Source organism: Coffea arabica, chromosome 2e, assembly GCF_036785885.1.
Source record: "Coffea arabica cultivar ET-39 chromosome 2e, Coffea Arabica ET-39 HiFi, whole genome shotgun sequence".
In the NCBI taxonomy this organism is placed as follows: domain Eukaryota; kingdom Viridiplantae; phylum Streptophyta; class Magnoliopsida; order Gentianales; family Rubiaceae; genus Coffea; species Coffea arabica.
Window position 1 is genome coordinate 75,707,516 of NC_092313.1, and position 23,816 is coordinate 75,731,331.

The 23,816-nt window shown below is 38.0% G+C and overlaps 5 protein-coding genes across 6 annotated transcripts; 4 read left to right on the plus strand and 1 right to left on the minus strand.

Annotated features, from left to right (window-relative positions):
• The first annotated feature begins 2,477 nt into the window (after nt 1-2,477).
• LOC140037107 (WRKY transcription factor 22-like) lies at nt 2,478-4,591 on the plus strand. Its single transcript, XM_072081216.1, has 3 exons — nt 2,478-3,111; nt 3,236-3,346; nt 3,710-4,591. The coding sequence occupies exons 1-3, from the start codon at nt 2,636-2,638 to the stop codon at nt 4,197-4,199; spliced, it is 1,077 nt and encodes a 358-aa protein (XP_071937317.1). The 5' UTR covers nt 2,478-2,635; the 3' UTR covers nt 4,200-4,591.
• A 1,340-nt stretch (nt 4,592-5,931) lies between these two features.
• On the minus strand, nt 5,932-8,479 carry LOC140037108 (uncharacterized). Its single transcript, XM_072081217.1, has one exon. The coding sequence runs from the start codon at nt 8,477-8,479 to the stop codon at nt 6,146-6,148; it is 2,334 nt and encodes a 777-aa protein (XP_071937318.1). The 3' UTR covers nt 5,932-6,145.
• A 96-nt stretch (nt 8,480-8,575) lies between these two features.
• On the plus strand, nt 8,576-15,329 carry LOC140037110 (uncharacterized). Its single transcript, XM_072081220.1, has 10 exons — nt 8,576-8,989; nt 9,898-10,034; nt 10,109-10,282; nt 10,673-10,903; nt 11,066-11,166; nt 11,245-11,317; nt 12,283-12,351; nt 12,704-12,811; nt 13,576-13,701; nt 14,965-15,329. The coding sequence occupies exons 1-10, from the start codon at nt 8,602-8,604 to the stop codon at nt 15,157-15,159; spliced, it is 1,602 nt and encodes a 533-aa protein (XP_071937321.1). The 5' UTR covers nt 8,576-8,601; the 3' UTR covers nt 15,160-15,329.
• Nucleotides 15,330-16,021: 692 nt separating this feature from the next.
• LOC113728128 (large ribosomal subunit protein mL46-like) lies at nt 16,022-19,897 on the plus strand. Of its 2 annotated transcripts, XM_072081218.1 has the most exons (7): nt 16,022-16,159; nt 16,359-16,571; nt 17,268-17,333; nt 18,375-18,449; nt 18,915-19,044; nt 19,147-19,272; nt 19,435-19,897. In XM_072081218.1, exons 2-7 carry the CDS (start codon nt 16,387-16,389, stop codon nt 19,576-19,578), a joined length of 726 nt encoding a protein of 241 aa, XP_071937319.1. In that variant the 5' UTR covers nt 16,022-16,159; nt 16,359-16,386; the 3' UTR covers nt 19,579-19,897. The 2 variants fall into 2 exon arrangements, with proteins under 2 accessions (XP_071937319.1, XP_027108445.2); XM_027252644.2 differs by lacking the exons at nt 16,022-16,159; nt 18,375-18,449 and having other exon boundaries at nt 16,209-16,571; nt 19,435-19,623.
• Nucleotides 19,898-21,493: 1,596 nt separating this feature from the next.
• LOC140037109 (uncharacterized) lies at nt 21,494-23,600 on the plus strand. The gene is made up of 2 exons (XM_072081219.1): nt 21,494-22,290; nt 23,268-23,600. Exons 1-2 carry the CDS (start codon nt 21,770-21,772, stop codon nt 23,452-23,454), a joined length of 708 nt encoding a protein of 235 aa, XP_071937320.1. The 5' UTR covers nt 21,494-21,769; the 3' UTR covers nt 23,455-23,600.
• Nucleotides 23,601-23,816: the final 216 nt, after the last annotated feature.

The window sequence follows — 23,816 nt, forward strand, 5'->3', positions numbered from 1 at the left end:
AGCTCGTTACCTATTCTATTTTCTATTTGTAGAGATATATTGGATCAAGGTTATTTGGAAAAATATATAATTTGATATATTATTTACTATAATGTCTTCATGTGATGCATAGAAAATAATATATATATATTTTTTTCCCAAATATTACTATTCAAACAAATTCATTAGTATCGCATATCCTAACTAATAACATTATTCAGGTAAATGTAAATATGTCAAAGGTAGCCGCAAGTTTTGGAAAGGAAATTGAAAATGCTATTGGAGAATGATTAGTACTTTAAAAGTACTATCTTTTTTTTTTTCGACACTCGATATTTGTCTATCCTACACCTACTTCTATTCTAGGGGAATCCAACTAGACCTATGTGGGGGTCGACGGGGACTGAACTACCATCGAATTAGACGAGTGCATTACACACCCATTTGGATTTGGAGAGCCACACCTATGACAATTAGTGGGAGGCAACTCCCAGATTCTTTAAAAGTACTATCTCATATACCATAAATTATTATTTTGAATTGTTGTATACATGATCATAGGTTCAAATCTTTGCACCTGCAACAAAGGATGTGCAGTAGTGCGTTATTCTATTCGAAAGATGGGAATAACTTTCTTTAACCTAATTGGACCTTTCCCTGGACAAATGAGAATGGGAACGGTGTAGGAGTTAAAGATTGACAAAAAAAAAAAAAAAGAAGAGAAGATTTAGTAGAGGACATTTGACAATGGTTGTGCCATCTATCTGATTTATGATAGACAAACGTAAGTTGGCTCAATTAATAAGTTCAGTCACTTTTTAAAATAAAGATCCTGTGTTCGAGTTATGATGTCAATATAAAAATTATATTAGTAGAAAATCTGTTAATATGAAGATTGTATTAGTGAGGATGTATATGAACTTTGTAAGTGATTTCGGTTTTAAGGGCATGTCTTGCCTTGATTCATGATGGTGAACATTAAAAAAGGGACTTGTTTTAGAGCATTAGATAAGTATAATTACCTAAAAGTAGAAGCAAAATCAATTCGTCAGCTTTGGAAATACTGCTTGATGAGGGAAAAGAGCATATTACATTAATTTATACTAGTACCGTCTTTGATGAGACAAATGGAAAAAAAAAATGTTATATAAGTTTTTCGTCGTGAAAACCAAAGGGAATCGCATGCCATGATGTTGAGAGCGCATTAGGTTGCATACGTTCCTCACAAAGTATTAGTCATCAATGGGTTGACCTGCAGTGCAGCCCACCCAAACTACATCGCTTGGGATCCTTTTTTTTTCCCCCTCCTTTTGCCTTTTCTTTCTCAAAATTGTGCTTTTGTTTTTGTCATTTTTAGCATATTTCTTTGTTCTTTTTATTATTTCCTCCTTGTCGTTTGAACAATGGCGGACATCAAGCGGGTGGACAGCAAAATCTTTCTAAAAACTTGAGAAGAAGAGAGAAAAAGAGAATGAGGGGGGAGGGAGGATAAAGAGAAATAGAGGAAGAAGGGAAAAAAAAAAAAGAGGTGAAGGGAAGGAATGGCCACCGGTGGGACAGCAAAGGGTAGGAGAAAGAGACTTGGCTATTTCTATTTTTCATTACTTTTCATTTATTTTCTGTAAAAACTAACATTGAAAACAGAATCTATGCAAAAAATCAAGTATGAATGTAATTGTGATTAATTTTGCTGAACAGACATATGGCGGTCGATGGCAGCACCGTTGCCGAAATCTAGTGTTACTACTGCTACGCAAGGCTTAGTAGAAACAGAGGAAAAAGAAGAAATGAAAGAAATAAAAAAAATAAAAGATAAAAAATAGAAAAGTTTTCAAATATTTTTCAAATACTCAAATACGCAAATGTTTTTGTAAAAATTTTACAATAAGTTATTTTACACAAACTTTTCAAGTGCACACCGTTCAAACGAACGCTTTGTTTTTTCTGTCAGTAAAAAAAAAAAAAGAAAGTACGTGCGCCATTTTATCCTTAATTATTGTAACAAAAAATGAGAATCATATAATAAAAAATTGTCAGCACGCGCATGAGGACTGAGTAAGCACACGTCCCTTACCATCATCTTAGCTTAGGGAGGGGCATCCCATACCAGAAAGCCACCTTTCTTTTTGTCGGTAAGTGTCCAATGAGACTTGCTCACAAGTCACGAGTCACGATGTGCGGAAACTCAAGAACACACACAACACACACTGCCACCACTCTACCCACCCACCACCGTGTGGACTTTGTCTTTGTAGATCAAGTAGGGGGAATCAGCCCTACCCCCTTTGACATTTTTACAAGTCAACCCACACCACCCTCCCAATATCATCAGATTCCCATAAAACCATCGTCTCAAGCTCAAAAACAAAGATGGATTAATAATCTAACAAAAAGATAAGAAAGAAGGCCACTGTCCTTTGATAATGCCAACCCAAACCCCATAAATTCCCCTCTCTCTCTGTCAATTCACTTTCTCTCTCCCTATAAATAAATTGTTTCCCATCAATCCCACCCCCTCACCCTCCCATTATCCTTTTTCCCCTTCCCTCTCTCTTCTCTCTCTCCACCGCCAAAAGTCAGCGCCTTGTTTTGTCTCTTTCTTCAACCAAGTCTTTCTCTCTGTTCCTTTGTCCCTCTTAGGATTAAGAAGCGGAGAATGGCAGATGACTGGGATCTGCAGGCGGTGGTCAGAGGCTGCACCGCCACAACCACCACCACAGCTACATGCACAGGCAACAGTTTTCGCCCTTTAGGTGGATTTGAACCGCATCAAGATGGAAACTTCCTTTGTTTTCAAGATCTGTTTTTTGAGCCAAGAAGTCAAAGTAGTATTAGCGCTGTTGTTGATCAAGACTTGCATGATTTGTACAAACCATTCTTCCCCAAATCATCACCACCCCTTTCTCCACAAAGCATCCCCATATCCCCACTTTCTGTTCTTGGAGGATTACAAGATCTGTCTCAACAGCCACCTCAGCAGCAGCACCAGCAGCCCAAAAAACAGCTACAACAACAACAGCAACAAATATATCAACCAAAGCATAGTAGTACTTTGCTACCTATTGGTGCTAGCTCTAGAAGTAGTGGTGCTAATGGTTCTTCGAGTGCATCCAACCACAGGTCCAAAAGAAGGTAAAATTTGCAGCCTTAAAGTTTGTTCTAACGGAATTCTCGAATCTTTGGCAGACCCCATTTGGGGAAAAAAAAAGACTGCATTTTTATTGATACGGAGTAATTTTGGTGGATTTTTTCACAGGAAGAACCAGTTGAAGAGAGTCTGTCAAGTGCCAGCCGAAGCTTCATCTTCTGACATGTGGTCTTGGAGAAAATATGGGCAAAAACCCATCAAAGGCTCCCCATATCCAAGGTGGTTGTCTCTTCTTGTTCTATGCTGTGCAATCTCAACTTTTCATGTTTTATTGAAAAAAATAAAAATAAAAAAACTTGTGGTCAGAGACTCAGAGAACTCTTCAAGGTTTATTCCAAGCAAGTATTCCTCTTTCCTTTTTCTATTACCAAAAAGAAAAAGATGTTTAGTTTTTAAACTTGGGATACTCCACTTTTCGCATCACTTGTATCTGTAGTAATCTACGAGGAACGTTTTGCTTACAAAATGCATTAATCTTAACATTTCCGAATTTATTGCCCTGTTTTCTGGAGGAAATCTATGCAATACTATGGGCCTATTTGCTGATTTCTTTGTTGTGGGTGGTTTTTTGTCAAATTGCAGAGGTTACTACAGATGTAGCACCTCAAAGGGCTGTTTGGCCCGGAAACAGGTGGAGCGAAACAGATCCGACCCGGGAATATACATTGTCACCTACACAGGCGAACACAACCACCCTATGCCAACTCACAGGAACTCCCTAGCCGGTAGCACTCGTAACAAGCCAGCAACCCCACAATCCACCAGTTCCGGTGACCCCAGTAAACCGTCTAGTTCACCACCGGTTTCACCGTCTGCCAGCCTCTCTCCGGCGCCAGAAAAGCTGGAACTAGAAACAAGCAAAGAGGAGATTCTTGAAGATGAAGAAGATGATGTCAGCGGCTTCGAGATGGCTATGGATGACGATTTCTTTGAAGGGCTGGAAGAATTTGCCGGAAAATCAGCTGTAACAGATAATTTCTCCTCTGATCACTTTCCGCAGAGCATGCAGCAGCTGCCTTGGCTGGCAAATAATGCCAACAGTACCACAGGCACAGCCGCCGGCGGTTGTTGACTTCGCCGGAGCATTGACTCCTGACAAAGAGCATAAGAAGCGAGATGCTTTTCTTCTCGCTCACTTTTCCTTTGATTTGTAGCAGGCAGCAGAGTATCTTTTTGTCTGTTAAGAGAAAGTAAAGAGAATCTTGAGACCACAATGTTAGTACTGTAGTTTGTAGTAGTAGAATAAATATCTCTTTCCTTCTTTTTCTCTCTCTCTGTTTTTTCTTTTTTTTTGGGAAATATTTTTTCCTTGTAAGGTAATGTAAAATTCTTCCTTTATAGTAACCGAGTCTTGTAGAGGAAAAAAAGTAGCTGATTCCATAGGAGTATTGTGTGATAGTAACGTTGTACTACAAAAATGGGTTCAGTGAATTAATTGATTTTAATTATTGTGATGATCTCAAATTTAATGTTAGTTGATCATAGTTTGCACATAAAATGGCACTGATCAGTTCACAGACGTGCCAAAGACGATGCGTTTCTTGCAGTTGGTATTTGCGTAACTGCATTTGTAAACAACTTGATATATAGATGGGATGCTTACTGATTTATTGCCCAGAATTTTGGCCGATAAGTTACTGGTTATTGTGTTGTTAAATTTCTTTCCCTTTCCTCGGAAGCATTTGGGACCTCGCCACCACATGATGGGGAATGGTTATATTGGGCTCAAGTAATGAACCAGAGTTGAGAATTCCTCCTCCTCAGATTCCATAGGAGTTTTTGGGTTCTTTTATTCGTGGGAACTGACAACGGGGACATGGTCAAAGGGTGGGGATGAAGTTGGGGTCAGCGCACTAGCAATGGTGATAACCATTGTCCCAAAGTCAATTTTGGTTAGTTTGGTAACACCAATAATGATAGCATAGCCTCTGCTGAAGATGTGTGGTGCAGCTGGTAGCATTAGGCCATTAACCAATTGGCTTCATGGCTGTCCTGCTCAAGCCTGCAAGAAAATTCTCTAATCTCTGACAACGCACTTGGTCATGGAATCATCTGATCTTTGTCCAAGGATTACCGTTTACAAGTGCAGTCCAGCCCTTGCAAGTGTACAAGTGCAACGTTCAAGTGTATCTATATTAGCTTTACATTATACACATACACTGCTAAGATTAAAGTTCCTTCCAATATGACAATTAACATGTATTCCTCCAGTTCTTTTGCTCGAGATAGATCAGATTCCAATTTCCATGTGGTAATATCATATCACAGTAAAAGATAGAATTTGAAGCAGCATCAAACAGTCTACCTGCTGCTAATTTAGTTGGCAAAATCAACATTCTTATAAAGATTCCTGAACCCTGTTTTGAATTAACTTCCTGACACGATTTATTGCAGCCAACTTTTGAAGTTGAACCTGTTGCACTTGCACTAGCGTATAGACAAGTCCAATGAACAAATTTCAAGCTTCATAGTTCATCCATGGTTACAAAGCTAGGATGCTAATTCAGGAGCATTTCTGAGATTTATCCCCCAAAACCAGAAAACAACAAAGCCTTCAACAATTCAGATGCCAAGTCAAACTTGTATGCCCTCAACATGAGAGATGAGGCGTGATAGCAGATCAAAATTATGATGAATAATAACAATTACAAATGCTCAACTACGATGTCCTCGATCAGAGCAGTCAAGGAAACTTTTATTTCCACGTGTTTGAGATTAAAATTGCTGACTTCAGCCAAACAAAAATAACAAAGTGAATGTATCCGGGTAATTATGTATCTAATCCCAGTTTGCAAGACAGCATGGACAGACAAAATCAGTCAAGTGCATTTTAATTGGCCAAAATATCCAATAACTCAGTCATAGTGATACAATCTCGATAGCCAAAGTTTGAAGAAAATAATACAGCATCGGAGCCTTCACATCTGCCCAACAACTTGAGCAAACTGCTGATTCTCCCGTTGCTGCAGAATAGCAAATTCGAGTAGGAATCATATTCTTCCACAGGTATGCTAAGATCTAAGGGACTGAAGCAGAAACCTCGTATCCTTGTACAAAGCGTCGTAACTTTTCTGTTTGACCAACTGCAGAAAGCCATTCCAAAAGGATTTCCATGGTAACATAGTCAGGATTACAGGCCTTCTCTGTCATTTCATCCATAAGTTTGAATGCTTTCTCCAACCAATTCCTCTCTCGAAGGCCTTTAAGTATGGCATTGTATGTTGTGGTATTTGCTCTGACCCCCTTCTCCTTCATATCGTCCATTAAAGAAAGTGCAACGTCTACCTTGTCACTCTTGCATAGAGCGTCTATTAGAGTATTATATATAACATTATTGGCTGATACCTTTAAAGAAGAATTCATTTCCTTGAAAATTTTCATCGCTTCATCAAGGTGACCCGCCTTGCAATATGCATGGATCAGTGCTCCATAAGTCACAACATTGGGCAGAAAACGATATTGCATCATCTTCTTCAGCAATCTATGTGCAGTTTCAAAATCCCCTTTGTCACAAAAATATGAAACCAGTGTGTTGTATGTCACACGATCAGGCTTCACTCCAGCATGTTCCATATCTTTAAATATCTCATATGCTTGTTCAAATTTATTCTTCCTACAATATCCGCCAATTAGAACATTATAAGTGATGATATCCAAGCAGAACCCAGCTTTTTTCAATTTTGACACAAAAGAACTAGCATCATCCAGTCTTCCAGCTTGGGTAAGGCCTGATATTAAGCTGTAGTACACAATTGCATCTGAAGGGCAGCCACTTTGCGACATCTGGTCAAACAATGCCATTGCCTTATCAATGTTGTTGGAACGGCAAAAGGCAGTAATCAAGATACTGTAAGTCGTAGAATTGCCCTTCAAACCCTTTTCTTGCATTTTATCAAAAAACTCGAGTGCGCTACCAACTCGCTCACATTTGCACATTCCATCTACCAAGGTGTTGAGCGTGATCACATTCGGCTCTACCCCATCCTTCTTCATCCTGTCAAAAAGCTCAAATGCTCTCTCAATCTCACCAGCTTTGCAGAATCCATCAATTATGCTATTGTACGTAACAGTATTAGGCATGCATCCATGCTCCAACTTCATGTTTCCCATAAACTTCAGCCCTTCTTCTTGTCTCCCCACCTTGCACAGCCCATGAATTATAGTATTACACACAACAACGTCAGGCACCACACAAACTTCGTCACCCTCATTCCCACCCCTCATCTTCTTAAATGTCTCCAACGCCTCATCCACTCTATGACACTTGCACAAATGATTAATCAAGATTCCAAATGTCTTAACATCAGGTGAAATATCCTTCTCCTTCATCTCAATCATAAGCAAATTCATCCTCCGGAAATCATTCTCCTTACCCAATCCTGTCAAAAGAGCATTGTAAGGAGCGGCATTTAGCTCGCCACCTAATCTCATTACCATATGTAAAAGCTCCCAAGCTTTGTCACACTTCCCACTCCTGCAGAACTTGGATACCAATTGAGTTAACCACACGCTATCGGGAAAGATACCGTGCTCCCCAAACCCGGAAACAATGCCAATAATCTCTTCCTCCCTCACATTTCTCCCACTCCAATTTCTAGTAAAAAATGCTGACAACACCGTATCCATAGTAGTGTCATTAGGCTGAACGTTTAACTGCGACTTAAGCATTTTGTCGACCATCTTCAACGCATCATCTATGCGACCTGATTTCAGCAACGAATCTAACAGCAAATTAACCACGTGGATGTTTCTTAAATCTGGGCGGAGTTCGCTAAACACGGTCACGGATTCATCGCACATTTTAGCTCGTCCGAAGAGCTTAATCAGAAGGGTTGCAGAGTTGAGTGAAAGAGGGACATTTTGTTCTTTCGAGAAGTTGAACAATTCGAGGAGCTTAGCAGGTGATTTTGGGTCCTCCTCGCGCACAGCGTGCTCCAGGACAGCTTGAAATGCGAAGGAAAGAGGTGAAATGCCAAGAGGTGCCGGTGGGGAAGTGGGTGAGGAATCAGAAGGGTAGTCGTTCTTGAGGTAGTCGAAAAATTGGAGGGATTTTTGCAAGGAACCCAATTGGCGGGTGATTTTGAGGAGGGAATGGGGGGAGGCGGAGAGGAGGAGGTGGTGGAGGTGGGTGTTGGTGGGCCACTCATCCGGGCTGGTGGTTTGAAGGAGGGAGACTATTTGGGGTATAGTGTGTTTGTGGTCTTCCGAAAACTGCAGAGGTGGTGTTGGTGGTGGAGGGTTCTGAGGTTCGGTGGAGAAATGGCGGGGAGTGGCGGTGGAGGAGGAGTATTGGGGTTTTGGCGGTTTTAGGAGAGGCGGGAGGTTTTTGAAGTTAAACGGCCGGAGTCTCATGTCGGACTTTCTTTGCGGCGGAGTCCCAGTTTAAGCTTTTTAGCCTGTTAGGGACCTGAGGGGCAGAGACTTCTTTAGAAACAACTGTCAAAAGTAAGGAAACAAACCATTGACTTCGCGCAATGCAGGTGTCACCACCTTCTTTGCTAAATACTGCTAGTACTATACAGTCCATACTTCGTCCCCGTCTCCCTTTCCGCTTTATATTGATACCTCCACCTCGTTACTTTCTCCCCCATCTCAATTCACTATTTCCGCCATCCAGAACCAGTCCCAGTAAACCAAATCCTCTATTTCGGACACCAAATCTAACCGCCATGTATTCCACTGCTAAGTCCAAAGCCATCTCGGCCGACTCTTCCCCGGACCACGTCGCTGGAAATTGGTACTCCGTCCCCGACCTCCGACTTCGCGACCACCGATTCTCCGTCCCCCTCGACTACTCTCGCAATCAGTCCTATACTACCACTACTCCTAAAATCTCCATTTTTGCCCGAGAAGTCGTCGCGGGTACGTCCATCATATGTTAACTCTTCCAACTTCCATCTTTTTCTAGTAAAATACTCTGCTATTTTGACTTGCATTCACGTTATTCTTTTTACTTTCATATTCTCTTTGAATTTTGCTTGCACTACTCGACATTTTAGATGCAGGCAGGGAATTTTATGTGACGTGTGTTTGTTTAACTGCTTGCTGATCGCATGGTATGATATTTGCTCGTAGCTTTTACTGATTGTGTAACGTAGTAGTAGGTTTTGTTAGTTCTGAATTGTCTGGGCATGTTATGCCTCGCTTTCACAATAGTAAGAAAAGAAAATGTGAACTTGGTCAGCATTAGCTTAATAGTGGTAATGAGTTATGTGGATAACAATAATGATAGCCTCAAATACCCCCAGTTTTTACGTCTTATGTAGTCAAGAGCAAGTTAGTTGGTTTCTTTAGACCTTTTCTGAGTAGTTTGATCATGGCATGTTCTTTGGTTGTTGCTTTCAAGTTTCTACATACTATCCGAATAAATGGCTCTGTTTGAGGAATGCTATTTTGAGGTTATGTAATTACTGTAATATTGAGGAATGCAGTTGAAAGTGCATCAGTAACTATCCACATCAACCCCTCCCCCCCCCCCCCCCACCCCCAACAACACAAAAACCCCCTCCCAAAAAAAAAAAAAAAAAGCTGAAAAAGTTAACTGTATAATCATGATCTCTTAATGCCTATGTTGTACCCTTCCTGAAATGCCTTTACCAACACTTATCTTTCTTCTTGATGATTGGAAAAGAAAAAAATGGGACTTAAAAAGGAAATCATTCAATTCCTGCTAGAATACGATAGTCGATTTGCGTCTCCCTTGTCATTGAGTTTCTCTTTGCGTTCAATTTCATTTTCTACATCTTCTTCCTCCCATTTATCAAGTGCAGCTGGGAAAGAAGACCAATCCCTCCCATACCTGTTGTACTTGCAAGGTGGACCCGGATTTGAATCTCCACGGCCAACTGAAGCAAGTGGATGGATTGGTAAAGCATGTGAAGAATATCGTGTAATTTTATTGGATCAGGCACGTTGCAGACCATTCTAAGTTTAAGACAGTATAAATCCCATCATCTTTAAGCTAACGTGTTTAACATGCAGCGAGGGACAGGATTATCAACACCATTAACACCATCGTCTATGTTGCAACTGAAGTCCGCTGAGGAACAAGCAAGCTATCTGTGTCATTTTCGAGCTGACAATATAGTTCAGGATGCTGAATTTATACGAAAATGCATCGTTCCTGATGGTGGACCCTGGACGGTTTTGGGGCAGGTTACTTCCTTCTTTGTTTCTCCACCATGTTCAACATTTGTGCTTACTAAGGATTTTAGCATGACAACATCCCCTTGCCATTGTCTGTTTTCATTTATCATAAGCAACATTTCATTCTCAGTTGACTAGTTGAAGAATTACTGTAGCTTTTCTCTCTTTCTTTCTCTCCACCCACTCCTTCTCCCTCTCTCTCTCCCAATTACATGCATATGTACATATTTTATTTTACGAATTTGAAGGACACTTTTTATATGCTCAAGTAAGATGGAACTTTGAATTTTTATGACCTATGATGAGTATAAGATGGTTGTGGTAACTGATAAATAGGAAAATGGAGAGAGAGAGAGAGAGAGAGAGAGTTTTACTGATTTTTCTCCTTTTTTCCTGCAGAGCTATGGAGGCTTCTGTATAGTAACTTACTTGAGTTTTGCTCCACATGGACTCAAACAAGCTCTTATAACTGGTGGAATTCCGCCAATCAGAAGTGGATGCTCTGCAGAAGCCGTATATAGAGCATGCTTTGAACAGATTGTTCATCAGAATGAGAAGTTTTATGAGAGATTTCCTCTGGACATTGAAATTGTGCAAGACGTTGTCAAACATTTGGCAGAGACTGGAGGGGTAGGAGAACTTTCGAACATGGGAGTTTTAAATTTATTTATCCAGTAATTTATCATCTTCTGTCTTTCTATTTGGTTTCATCTTTCCCCTTATGTCATGTATTCTGACTTAATGTGCATGTATGCATGTTGTACATCTGATATGATCATGTAACTGGAACAGGTGCGTTTACCATCTGGTGGTATCTTGACTCCCAGGGGATTACAAATTCTTGGTCTCACTGCTTTGGGATCAAGTACTGGTTTTGAACGCTTGCACTATATGTAAGTTTGCCTCCACAGATTAAAACTGTTTATGTCTGATAATTTTTTTTAATATCAATTATATTACTCCACTCTCAGGTTGGAGAGGGTATGGGATCCAGTAATAGTTCCTGGAGAACGAAAGAGAATAAGTTACAACTTTCTGAATGCTGTAAGAGATGCTTTCTTCTTCTTCTTCTTTTTTTTTTTCCCCTTTTCTGTGAAAATTTGAGTAATTGAAACCTCTCTCTGTTTCTAACTAGTACCTACTTTGGTGGAATATACTATAAAATGTTAGGACTTGTTTGAAAGGAAATACCTGTCTTTGTGAAAAGCTTTAGAAAGTTAATTATATTGGCCTTTAAGATCAAAGGGATGTCTACTCAGTTTGTGATTAAAGTGCTGTTTTCTCTGTCATCCTCTTGGGACTATTAATGTCATGCTCTTGGGACTATTTATACTGGGGAAGAATTTAGCATCTCTCTCCCTTTCTCTCTCTCTCTCTCTCTCTCTCTCCAGGAGAGACTTGGATTCTTTTGAGAAGGAATTAGCATAACAATGATTGCCTTTCGTTCTGGGGCTAGATCAAGAGATTTCCAAAATCCTTTCTGTATATGTTTTTAACTGGAGTTTATGACAAATTCCTTGAATGATTTGTGAATCTGTCATATGTTTCGAAATATCTTGTCCAGCATTTAAATCATGTGACTAGACCTGGTTGGACAAGATCAGTTCAATACTTGAATACTCTTGGATGGCCTAAGGTCTCTATGGCTGGTGTACTGATGCTTTTAAGTTACATCTTTGGCCACTCTGGAACTTTCATCTTTTTAGAGTGAGGATCATGGCTTGTTCTTGTCTCATCTGTTTTTGGTGTAGAGACACTGAACTATTCTGCCGTGAGGCCTGTGAAGCATGCTAATGTGCACATACAGCTTACAGCTCTGCATCCCTAATTTTCTGAAGCTTTTTGAGATTGTGACTGATCCAAAGATAAGAAAGTGACATTTGCCTGTTTACTGATATTCTTCATGTTCTCGTCAATTTATTGTGAACATGGTGCTCTTCTTTCTGTGTAATTTTTGATATGTCAAATGGAATTTAGTCTCACTAAGTTGAAAATGTTTCCTATTGCAGTATGAGAACTGGTTGTCTTTTGATACGAATCCACTGTATGCTCTTCTGCATGAGTCGATATACTGTCAGGTAACTATCTGATTTCTTGTTCGAAACCCTGGTTTGTATAAGTGTATCAATGTTATGTTTCATGTACATACAGATACAATTTTTTGAGTTAAATCACAAATATGACTCTAGACAACCTTATTACAGCATTTGCATTCCAGTTTCGAAGTTTTTTCAATGATTCAGTGAGTTGTACTGCATCCAGGTGTTGAAACAGTTTCAATGGGCTGCTTAAATATGGAAAGTAGCAAGTATTTAGTCTCATGGAATATGATTGCCTTTGCCTAAAACTTTTCATGTGATGGGGGATAATTTACTTTTCTTTAACTCTTGAACTCATGTATATGATTTCTTGGTTGTTATGGCTCAAAAGGGTGCAGCATCACGGTGGGCTGCTCACAGGACACGGTTTGAACATGAAAGTAAATTTGATGCGATTAAGGCTGCCAAGGAAGGTCGTCCTGTACTCTTTACAGGCGAGGTAAGGAAGGAGATCACAGGATTTTTCATTTAAAGATGCAAAATTTTCCTAAAATGGCATCCGAGTTAAAGAATTATATATGCTTTATTTAAATGCCACAAATCCACCACTCTCGGCAATAAAGTCGTTGAAACTGCTCTTCCACCTTGAGTTGTCCCCTTATGGTTCAAAGACTAGGTGTAGTATCCAAGGAACTTTCTCTGTCCTTCTCTCTTCTTCTTCCGTAATCAGTTTCATCTTCCACATTTTATCTATCAGACAGACTATGTCCTTCAAGGAGAGATTGCTGGTGGTTGGGGTATATAATGACTCCAGAGGTGCAACTTGTAACAATCTACCATTCTGGTCAACCTGCATAATTTTGTCAATACTTTCTTGAAAAGGAAGCCTTTTATGGTCACCAGGAATTAACGAATTAAGTTGGGAAGGTCATACCATTTTTCACTACAGTGGTAGCTTGTGATCCAAAAGAAAATCAAATTATTGTCTGCAAGAGAACCATATGCAGGAGTTTTTGTTATAGAATTGGGACCTTGCACCTTCCCATGTTTGTTATCACCGTCATCATCAATAGCCAATGCTATCATTATTCTCACTTTCATCTCCTTTTTTTCGTTCTCAAGATGTTTTTGCATAGGACGTGGAAATGAAGGCAAGAGTTTTGTTTACAATAATTAGACCTGATCCTCCCATGTTGTTTCTTGACTAATGCCAGTACAGCGTTAGGTAATGTGGATTATGTTACTCTTTTATTGTCTTTGTAGATGATATTTCCTTGGATGTTTGACGAAATTCATGCATTGAGTCATTTCAAGGATGCCGCTGAAATATTGGCTGAGAAGGAAAACTGGCCTGCATTATACGATACAGATGCACTTAAAAATAACCAGGTATGTTTCTCAATCGCCTCTATATGACGTGTGATGTCAGCTGATGCTGTTGACTCTTTGTATTTTGCCTGCAATTTATTATTTGGAGGGTTAAAGTGCTTTGTGCGGTGAATTTATTGAATATTGTCCTCAAATTCTGTCTGTTACCAAACTCTATATTCCTAAAAGCAAAGAAGGCTTTCATTGAAATGAATGACTAGCTCAAACCTTCAAGGTAGAGGTGGCAAAATGGGTGATTTAGGCGGGTTTGGGTTGGGTAAAATGGGTAATGGGTATAAATGAGTCAACCCATTTATATCCATTTAATTAGATGGGTATAAATGGGTAAGTCAAAAAATGAGTTGGGTAACCCAATTATCCATTTATAACCCATTTATTCTAATTTTTTACAAGCTCATATAAATTCATTTTGTAAATTAAATTATCAATTTATACCATTTTACACCCATCATTAATTTTAAATATTTACTTATTATGCCAAATAAGTCTAATTATCAATTTTTTTTCCATCCGCGTGCCATGTCGCAAAATTACATATTATTTAATAATTGAACAATGAGAATCTAAAAATTTGGACTAAATAATATGAAAGTTAACAAAAAAATTTAATCCAAAACTTTGAACCCCTAGTATTTTTTCGTTTATAAATTTAAAATTTCATTTGAAAAGGTAAGAAAGGAAGCTAAAATTTGTCATAAATTGATGATGCTAAAAAATGATCAAATTAATAAATTACAAGGAAATAAAGTGATAAGATAAAACCAACAAATAATTATAATAAATAAAAAAAAAATAGTTAAAAATCCTGATGAAGACTAGCAATCACTTCATTTAGCATACAAATAAAGACAAATTTTCAATAAATACGAATAACAAGCATTCAGCTTCTCAAGCTTCGTACAACTGCATAGCATAAATGATAAAACTCCTCTAGCTCACTGGTGAATGAAGAAAAAGAACGTGAATGAAGAAAAAGGTATCCTTAAATGGGTTAAATGGGTTAGATGGGTTACCCAATTAAACCCATTTAATAAATGGGTATAATTGGGTAACCCATTTATATCCATAAATAAAAATTTAATATACCCATATCCAATTATTAATGGGCGGGTATGGGTAAAATTAATTAAATGGTTTTATTTGACACCTCTACTTCAAGGTTCCCCCCCCCCCGGCGGGGGGTGGGGTTACCTTAGCTGGTAGTTCACCGGCTTTGGGAGACTGGATTTCATGTACCTGTGATCTCTTTTGTGCACTAAACAGGTACCTGTTGCTGCTTCTGTGTATTATGAAGACGTGTATGTTAACTTCAAGCTGGCCATGGAGACAGCTTCTCAAATTGCGGGCATTAGGCTTTGGATAACCAATGAATATATGCATTCTGGTCTGAGAGATGGAGGGGGAGTGGTCTTAGATCACTTGTTTGGGTTGCTAAACGGAAAGAAACCTTTGTTTTGAGAGCTTTCCAAATCTGTTATTCGGGGCTACTGCACTAGCACCATGTCATCAAACTAGTTTCAGGCTTCCAGGATGTTATATAAAAAAAAAAAAAGAAAACTTTCTTGAGACAATGGCAGCAGCCTGGAATCTGACTTGGGAAAAGTTAAAAGAAGGAAGGCTTGCCATCACTTGTTGCATATTTATGGGGGATTTTTCCCAGATGGAACTGAAACTTTAGTACTTGATTACAATGATAATCAGGAATTAGCACTAGTACAGTATAAATTTTGCAGGAAGGCCTTTCTACTTTCTACTTGGTGCGGGCTTTTAGTTTTTAGTTTTACTTTTCTGGTACCAAATTGCTTGCGCGTTAACATGAGAGAATGCAAGATTGATTACCTTACTAAATATGTTAATTGAGAAAACTATTTTCAGAAATGAAAAAGTTTGTTCACTTGAAAATGGTTTTTTTTTCCTCCTTTCTTACTTTTATATTCCGTTTAGGTTTAGTTCCAAACAAAAAATTCGGTCAAATACAATAATATTTTACGTACTATTTTAGAAGTAATGAGTGTATTTTTGGTTTGTCATTCAAATAAAGCAATCCCTGTATGATAGGTTTATTGCAAACAAAAATTCGGTCAAATATAATATTTTACGTACCATTTTAAAAGTAATTAGTATTTGGTTTATTATTCAAGTAAAATAGTCTTATTTGATAATTCAATTCAGTACTTAAAATAAATTTAAATCACACAATCTACTAATTCAGTGCTTAAAATAAATCTAAATCTAAATCTAAATCTAATGGGTTCTGGATATGCTCATACATCTTTAATAGTCTAACTGCATAAAATTTGTGGCTTACAAAATTAAGTGATTTTCACATCGTTTTTTTTTTTCCGAAAAAGAAAATGAAAAGAATGTTAAATTGGGATATTATGCATTTCTTTCGCTAACAGTACCGTAGTTTTTCCTGTAGTAAGACCGGCACTCTGGACATCATCACCGGTAGCAGGTAAAACCCTGCCTCCGTTTCATCTCCGGATAGTCCGCTGTCCATTTCTGTACCTTCTTCTTCTTCGCCTATTGCTAATTTTAGGGCTCTATCTTCACAGTCTTCATCAATATTTCTGCCATTCTTTCAGTAAATTATCTTTTGCTTTTGTTGGTTTATGAGGGAAAATCCTCTTCTTACTAAAGCTTTGGACTCTCAGTTGAATGAGTAGTAGTTAGTTGCGGAAAATGCAGAGATCTTGCACTTCTCTTGTAGGTCGTCGTCAGTTAAGAACGCGAGGGTTTTGCTCATCATCCAGCAGGGCCGCCAACACCGGCGGCGATGATAAAATCATAGCATCGGTAGTGTTTGAGAGGCTACCAGTTGTCATTCCCAAAATCGATCCTGTTGTCTATGCTTTTCAAGAATTCTCGTATGTCATTTTTCTCTTTTTCCATCTTCTGTATTCGCTCTCTTGTAGTTTCCTGTTTGCTCACCTAGAAATAAGTGGATAGGAAATCAAATATTGGGAAAATCACAAATTTATCAATTGAAAAAAGCGCTTTGTACTTTTCGATTCACTAACTGTGTTATTGGACTTATTTAAATGCTTTGCATTTGATTACTTTTACTTTTGTTTGTGTCTCTCACCTATTAAAAATGTCATAAATGTAAAACAAAATAAAAAAAAGATATGGAACGGAGAAAAAACTAAATATAGCGAAAACAAGGGAGGAATGATGTTTTAGGACTTGGGTTCGAAAAGCTGAAATATACTCCTAAGTGGGATTCTCTTGGTTAGACGGAATAGAGTAGAAAGTGAACGAATCATGCAAGTTGACATTGGAGTTGGAGCTTCTGAAGTTTCCCTTCAGTGGAAGAAAATTTTTTGGATTAGCATCAAGGTTGGAATTTTCTTTCACCTGTTTTAAAGATAGCAAACAGTCAGACGGAGTTAAGTCTATGGTTATCCAAAGGTATTGCTGTTCACGTCCTCGGTGTGATTTTCTTCTTAAAATATTTTAACCGTTATTCAGCATGTTTTAGGTGTTATTTTTGTGATTGCTTGTTATAATCTTTGGAGTAGCTGTTTTGTTATCCATTTGTTATATTTGGAATGAATTTTCAGGTTTCGTTGGCAACAACAGTATCGAAGGGAATATCCTGAAAAGTTCTTGAAAAAATCTGATGCCAGGTAGTCTTTCTTTGCCGGTTTATTTTCCCTTTCTGACTTAAGTAATTTTATCTTCTGCATTTTAGGCGTTGATTGAGTTCTAAATTTATACTCTATTGCAATTCAATGTGGATACAAGTCTATTGAGAAAATGGTCGAAGGAAATATAGGTTTATTTGGAGGTTGAGATATACCTCTGGAAATTTCTTCTTCCTAAGTATGAAAGGATCAAAGGATTTTTCCTGATTTTGTCATGTAACCAAGTTCTTAAGCAGCATCATTTTCTTGTTGCCCTGATAACATGTACCAATGTCATTAATTCTACAAATATGTGGACATCCATAATTGGCGTGATTAGTAAAGATATACAGTCCTGTGGACATGCAATACCTTTTATGACCTTATGTCTGTCTCTTGGGCAACCTTGTGTACAATATTTTGTGACTATCATAGAAACACAGGTTTTACTTATTTCTCAGAAGAAGTCTCTGTTTTTCATTTTGTTTTACTCTTTCTGATGTGGACATTGGTTATGTTAGCACTGCCATTTCCAGTTTCGTTGGCTCATGCCAGAACCATCTTTTCGGTGGTTCCAGCAGTCTACATTAATACTAACTGAAGAATTAATGTTTTCTCTCTTTTTTTTTGGTGTGTGTTATCTGACTTAGAAATTTATGTCTTTTCCATTTATTGTACACATATAACATTTAGCATGTAGGTTGTTCTAAAGGCTATTTCAGTGACTTCTTTATACGGATGCCATGTAATGGCCAAAAAGATAGTTTTATTTGTTTATGTTGGTTATGAGTCCTGTATAAGACTAAGACTATGTTCTAGGCATCAACTAAATCTTTTGCATAGTTCATTGTGTAGCATAACGGAAAACATGCCTGACCTTGCCCTGAGCTAATGTCAGTAGCATCTGTATTTGAAGTATGATACACGTGTTTTTCCAGAAATATTTATATAACCAACCTAAATATGTTAGAATTCATATCACTGATGCTATCTGTTGATGTTTGAGATTGTAACTTGTAACATCTTAATCTTCACTTTTTGTAGGGGAAAAGGTGATTACCAGATTGATTATGTTCCAGCTCCTCGGGTGACTGAGGCTGATAAAACTAATGATAAGAAGTATGTGGTAATATTTGCTTATACAATCTTAAGAGGAGAATGTACTGAAATGGAAAAATCTCAAGATAAATTGCAACATTTCTTATAAAATACTAGACCTAGCTTTCTTGGCTTTTTTTTTTTGTTTCATTGTCAAGCTGTGTATTTTGCATTTTCATTTGTCTGTTGTTAATAAATCCCAACCTTTTGTCTTATTTCCAATTCCTACTTTCTCAGAAAGATCAATAGATGCTTTTCCTACCATTTTTTGGTTAATAATGCAAAGTTTTTCTCTACAAGTATATTGTTTATGCTTCAATAAATTCTCGTAATTTGTGATAATATAGAGTGAAAAACATTTTGGCACATTTGAAAAATCTATTAGAATCTTAAATTCAATGAAGGAATGATGGAATATCACTTGTAGTAGGAAATCAAACTGGAGTCGTTTTCATCATTTTGACAATTTTCGTTTGATTTTTGAAGATCGTTAGAGAGAGCCCTTGACAGGAGGCTTTATCTTCTCCTTTACGGTACTGCATATGGGTCTCCTAGTGGAAAGCCAACCTGGCACTTCCCTGAGAAAGTTTATGAGTCTGAAGGAACTTTGCGCAAGGTAATGGTTGCTTGCTGTTCTTTCCTTTCCTTTCCCCTTGAGAAAATTATAGATTTGAATCATGAGAATTAGAGAAAAAGTCATGAATTGCAAATATTGCAGTGTGCAGAATCTGCATTGCAATCTGTGGTTGGAGACCTTTCCCACACTTATTTTGTTGGAAATGCTCCGATGGGTCATATTGTTGCACAGCCTTCCGATAGCAATCAGGACCTTCCATCTTTCAAGGTAGCTTAAATTTTCCCAGTTCCTGCTGAATGTTATTATAACTTTATCCATGGTCATTGTTTTATGATAAGTTGAATAATTTTCTTTTATGGGAATGCCCATCTTCTTGTTAGTTCTATCCATTGTCTAAACCCTCCTTCTTGTTATCTGGGTGGTTGGCAGCGTTTCTTCTTTAAATCTCAAGTGATTGCAACCAACAAATTCAACATCGGGAGGTGTGATGATTTTGTTTGGGTGACGAAGGATGATTTGTTGGAGTATTTTCCGGAACAATCTGATTATCTCAAGAAGATGATCATCAGCTGATGTTTCTCCATTTTGACCTTATGCTGCCAATAATATTTCTCGAAAGTTCAGTCATGTATTTCTGACCAAAAAATTTTGGACTTTAAGATCTAGGGACTGAAGCATTTCCTATGTTTGGTAATCCTTTGCCAATTTAGTAGCCCCATGAAAAATGTGGAGAGACTCACAGAAAAAAAGAAGAAGTTTATGCTGATGATTAGGAAGGCTTAGGGCAGGTGCTGATACTAGTTGTAAACTGTGTTATGAACGGTCTGTTTAGATAAACTTCTCGTGCCTTTGGGACACTTTAATACATCGTCTTGAAGTTCTTAATTGGGAATCCTGTTCCCCTTGTTTGATGAAGTCATTACTTTGAGACTTTAGATACTGTTTCATCGGGAATGACATGTAGAATTTCTAGTTGCATGTCCTATGGATCTTCCCAATGTTGTTGATCTGAGATTGGTAATTTGGTAGTCAAAAGTAGCAGCAGCTTGCTTGTAGCCCATCTTCTCTCTTAGGGTTATAAACCATGCTTGGAGATAAAGGGCAACCTAAGAGGTCATCTGCATCTCTTAAGATTTGTATAACAAATATGGTCATGAATTATTTAAGATCATAAGAGACGAGGAAAGTATGCAGGGGATTCATGATTCAATTGACAGAATGTTTGTCTAGCAGTACTTGATGCAGACTCAAGATCCTCTGGCGAACAAATGCTACACCGCTTTTGAAGCCTAATGGTCTCAGCTCATTCATCATCCTCTGGACGCCTTAAAAATCTGTTCAAAATCAGGCCACATTGGTGGCAGTTAATAAATTCTCTCAGGAATTTGTGCAGAGGGGTGTCAAAAATAAGTGGGTGTATCCCTGGTGGATCTTAAGGGTCGCTCTGGAAAATGTTTCAATTGTTCATTTTCATTCATGCTATTTTGGAGGGCTAAATGAGATTAAAGATTACATGACACAGGACTTTTGGTATCTAATTTCGACACTGCCTCTGATTGGTTTGCCGGTTCGAATCTAGTTTTGACTAATTCCTTGGCAATTATATTGAATCGAACCAGAGAAGTTAGCCAATTTCTCAGTGGAATAATTGGAATACAATGCACTCCAAGCGAGTTGGATTTAGTCCTTCAAATCTTATAGGCCTGAACGCTATCTTGCCTGAGAGCCGGTGGTTTAAAGCCTTGTTTGGCAAGCAAGTTTTTGCTCAAGTTTGTCTGCTACAAGTTTTTTAACAACTTTAGCTACAGTAACTTCAAAAATCTTCTCAAAGTTTTTAAACTATACACTTCAAAATATCCAAAAATTTACACACTTCAAAATTTTTTTCTACAACTTCTACAGTAAATTACAGTAAAGTTTTAAACAAATACTCAAAAAACTCACTTGCCAAATGAGGGCTAAAGGGAGCGATTAGATAATCTATTTCTAAAACGCAGCCACGCGATCAGAAGACAATAGTTAGTTTTTTTTTTTTTTTTTTTAATAATGAATCAGCGGTTTGGTTAACAATATTTAGCAAATTGCAAAGCTTTCGGACCTTTGACGTGTGTCCTTGACTACTGTTCCAATTGCCCTCAAACTGCAGACAGGAAAGGGGGTTACTGCTTGGATTAATTTACATCTTTAAGGCAGTTGCATCAGCATGTTTTGATCACGACACAAGAGAAGAAACTGGATTGTGTGAGGTAAATAATAGACAAGGCAATCATGCATGGTCAAATGCTTTGGTTGTACCGAAATTTACATATGTCTTGGGGCACGTTTCCTTCTGTCTCTTCGTGGTAGGGGAGTTGAACAGAAATTAGTTGAAATGTAGTTGGCTCCAGCAGCACTCTTACCTTAACTTGCTCAACTCAACTCAACTCATGAAGACTGAAGATTATAGATGAGAAAACACTACTAGTTCCCTGCAAGGCTTCAATTTCAAGTTTCATCTCCAGATAACCATGCAAATAAACTTCTTTCCCCAAGTTTTGATTCCTCATTGTTCTGATGCTTGTGTTCTTGAGTCCGTTTCACCTCTTCTCAACCTCCGCATGCCACTAGTATAACTTTTCTATGTTCTAACCTAAACTCCCAGCACTATAATACTACCTCAAAATCTCGTCATAAACATTCTTTTGATCCTCTTCTGATTTTCTCCCTTCCCTATCAATCTACGTTCTAGAGAGCATCTAGATGGTCAGTGGACTAAGATTCTTGGATGAATCTGAGGAGCAGCCCTCTTCTGTTTATGGAAGGACGAGATCAAGAAACCCCACCATTACCATTACCAATACCATCTCCGCCCACCAATCCATCCTTCCTCTTTGCACAACCCCACCTCCCATCTCCTAATTCATCATTGATTTTTCCAAATATTTCTCATTCTCAACCCCTAGTGCTTCAAGATAATCTTCATGACTTGTTAGGCCTCTTATCTGCTCCACCTCCCACCCCTTCTGGCATTCCAAATATTGCCCATGATAATACTAATGATCAAATAATGATGCCATCGCTGGAAACTGCCCCTTTGACCATCTCTGATAATGCTGTTGCGCGATCGCCTGAGGAGGTGGCCATCAAGGATAAGATCAGAAGGGCGGCTAGCAGCAGTAGTAAAAACAGAAAGAACACGGTGCCTAAAGTGGTGTTCCAGACAAGGAGCCCGGATGACATACTCGATGATGGGTATCGCTGGAGAAAATATGGACAGAAATCTGTGAAGAACAGCAAGTACCCCAGGTACGTACTTGTATGTTTTACTTTCTGTCAAGAAAAGTTATGAGACTTTTACTTTTGTATCTTTGTGGACTTTGCATTTCGAAACAACTAGACGTTCAAGCACTTGTTAGTGTACAATCTCTTGGCCATGTGTTTGATAATCAATGATTTTTGCGCTTTCAGTAACTTGGACCCTTCTTGATCAGTTGATCATATCTGCTATGTTTAAAATAGTGGAATTACTTTTACTATATCGCTCTCAAAAAAATTAAGATGTGGTACAATTAACAAAGGCTATCCTTTTTTTAAATGAATTGGTTCTTATACCAAACTTTGAATATCTTTCAGCATCGGTATAATTGAAACTTTCTTAACAGTATCAAATGTGGTAGAAAAAGTTGGGGAAGAACATTTTAGAGTTACATTATTAAAATAAGTAAATCTTATGTACACTGACAGTCTATACATTATCATCGTTGGATTCATGACATGTGTGAAAAAGTTGAATTTCAAATTCAAAACTTGCATAGTTGTCATTCATCCAATGTTGACAGTGTATACACTGTCGGTGTAGAAAAGATTAATCCTATTAAAAGTACGTCAAAAGTTCCATTTATGCATTGTTAGAGTTTAAGGCAAGAAATTTTTTTCCCCACCTAAACTTTTATTTTTTTACTAGAAAAAAATGATCTTGGGAAGAATAACAACGCACCACGACTATCAATATTTGCCGTCCAAATCTGGAAACCATGCATGTTTCTATTGTCTTATCAGATTATGGGGGAAAGAAATTAAAGCATACAAGAAGTAAAACATTTTTGTGCCATAGATAGGAAATCAGCTAAGTATAGAACAACAAAATACAGCAAACTTGTTTTTTTGTAGTAGTATATTTTAATGAAGCTGATTTTGGTTGAGGAAGTTTTTGACATCCCTTATTATCGATTTGATTTGGTGATCTTTCTTTGCCAACTGATGAATAAAATGGACAAATGAAGGAGCTATTATCGGTGCTCGCATCACACTTGCAACGTCAAGAAACAAGTCCAGAGGCTGTCAAAAGACACAAGCATCGTTGTGACAACCTACGAAGGAATTCACAACCATCCCTGTGAGAAGCTCATGGAAACTCTTTCTCCTCTTCTCGAGCAAATACAATTCCTCACCAGGCCGGTTTTAATGTAACCATACGAGAAAGCTCAAGCCAAGTGCTCAAGTGGATGCATCCGCCTGTTTGTATGTTACCTCTTGCTACTGCAATATGTATGTATAATTTCGGTGTCAACTTTTTTTACTAATTTACATCAATTTTATTCAAGAATATGTGACAACTATGTGCCATTTTGTTCCTTTTTTTTTATTTTAATTTTTCTTGCGTATAAGTTGTGAGATGCTATATATTACTATATATTACTACATCGTAACATCCACACTATATGGATGATGTGCAAGGGAAGGTAACAATTATTGATAGGATACAATAAAAAAAAGTCCCTTGAGGTTAAACGAACATATAAAAAAGCCTCCTGTAGTTTCAAAATATACAC

Coding starts and splice junctions, on each gene's coding strand:
- LOC140037107 (XM_072081216.1), top strand. CDS start 2,636: ATGGCAGATGACTGGGATCTGCAGGCGGTGGTCAGAGGCTGCACCGCC. Junction 3,112..3,235: donor AACCACAGGTCCAAAAGAAG/GTAAAATTTGCA, acceptor ATTTTTTCACAG/GAAGAACCAGTTGAAGAGAG. Junction 3,347..3,709: donor AAAGGCTCCCCATATCCAAG/GTGGTTGTCTCT, acceptor GTCAAATTGCAG/AGGTTACTACAGATGTAGCA.
- LOC140037108 (XM_072081217.1), bottom strand. CDS start 8,479: ATGAGACTCCGGCCGTTTAACTTCAAAAACCTCCCGCCTCTCCTAAAA.
- LOC140037110 (XM_072081220.1), top strand. CDS start 8,602: ATGCAGGTGTCACCACCTTCTTTGCTAAATACTGCTAGTACTATACAG. Junction 10,283..10,672: donor CCTGGACGGTTTTGGGGCAG/GTTACTTCCTTC, acceptor TTTTTCCTGCAG/AGCTATGGAGGCTTCTGTAT. Junction 11,318..12,282: donor GTTACAACTTTCTGAATGCT/GTAAGAGATGCT, acceptor TTCCTATTGCAG/TATGAGAACTGGTTGTCTTT.
- LOC113728128 (XM_072081218.1), top strand. CDS start 16,387: ATGCAGAGATCTTGCACTTCTCTTGTAGGTCGTCGTCAGTTAAGAACG. Junction 16,572..17,267: donor TATGCTTTTCAAGAATTCTC/GTATGTCATTTT, acceptor ATGAATTTTCAG/GTTTCGTTGGCAACAACAGT. Junction 19,273..19,434: donor AGGACCTTCCATCTTTCAAG/GTAGCTTAAATT, acceptor GGTGGTTGGCAG/CGTTTCTTCTTTAAATCTCA.
- LOC140037109 (XM_072081219.1), top strand. CDS start 21,770: ATGAATCTGAGGAGCAGCCCTCTTCTGTTTATGGAAGGACGAGATCAA. Junction 22,291..23,267: donor AAGAACAGCAAGTACCCCAG/GTACGTACTTGT, acceptor GGACAAATGAAG/GAGCTATTATCGGTGCTCGC.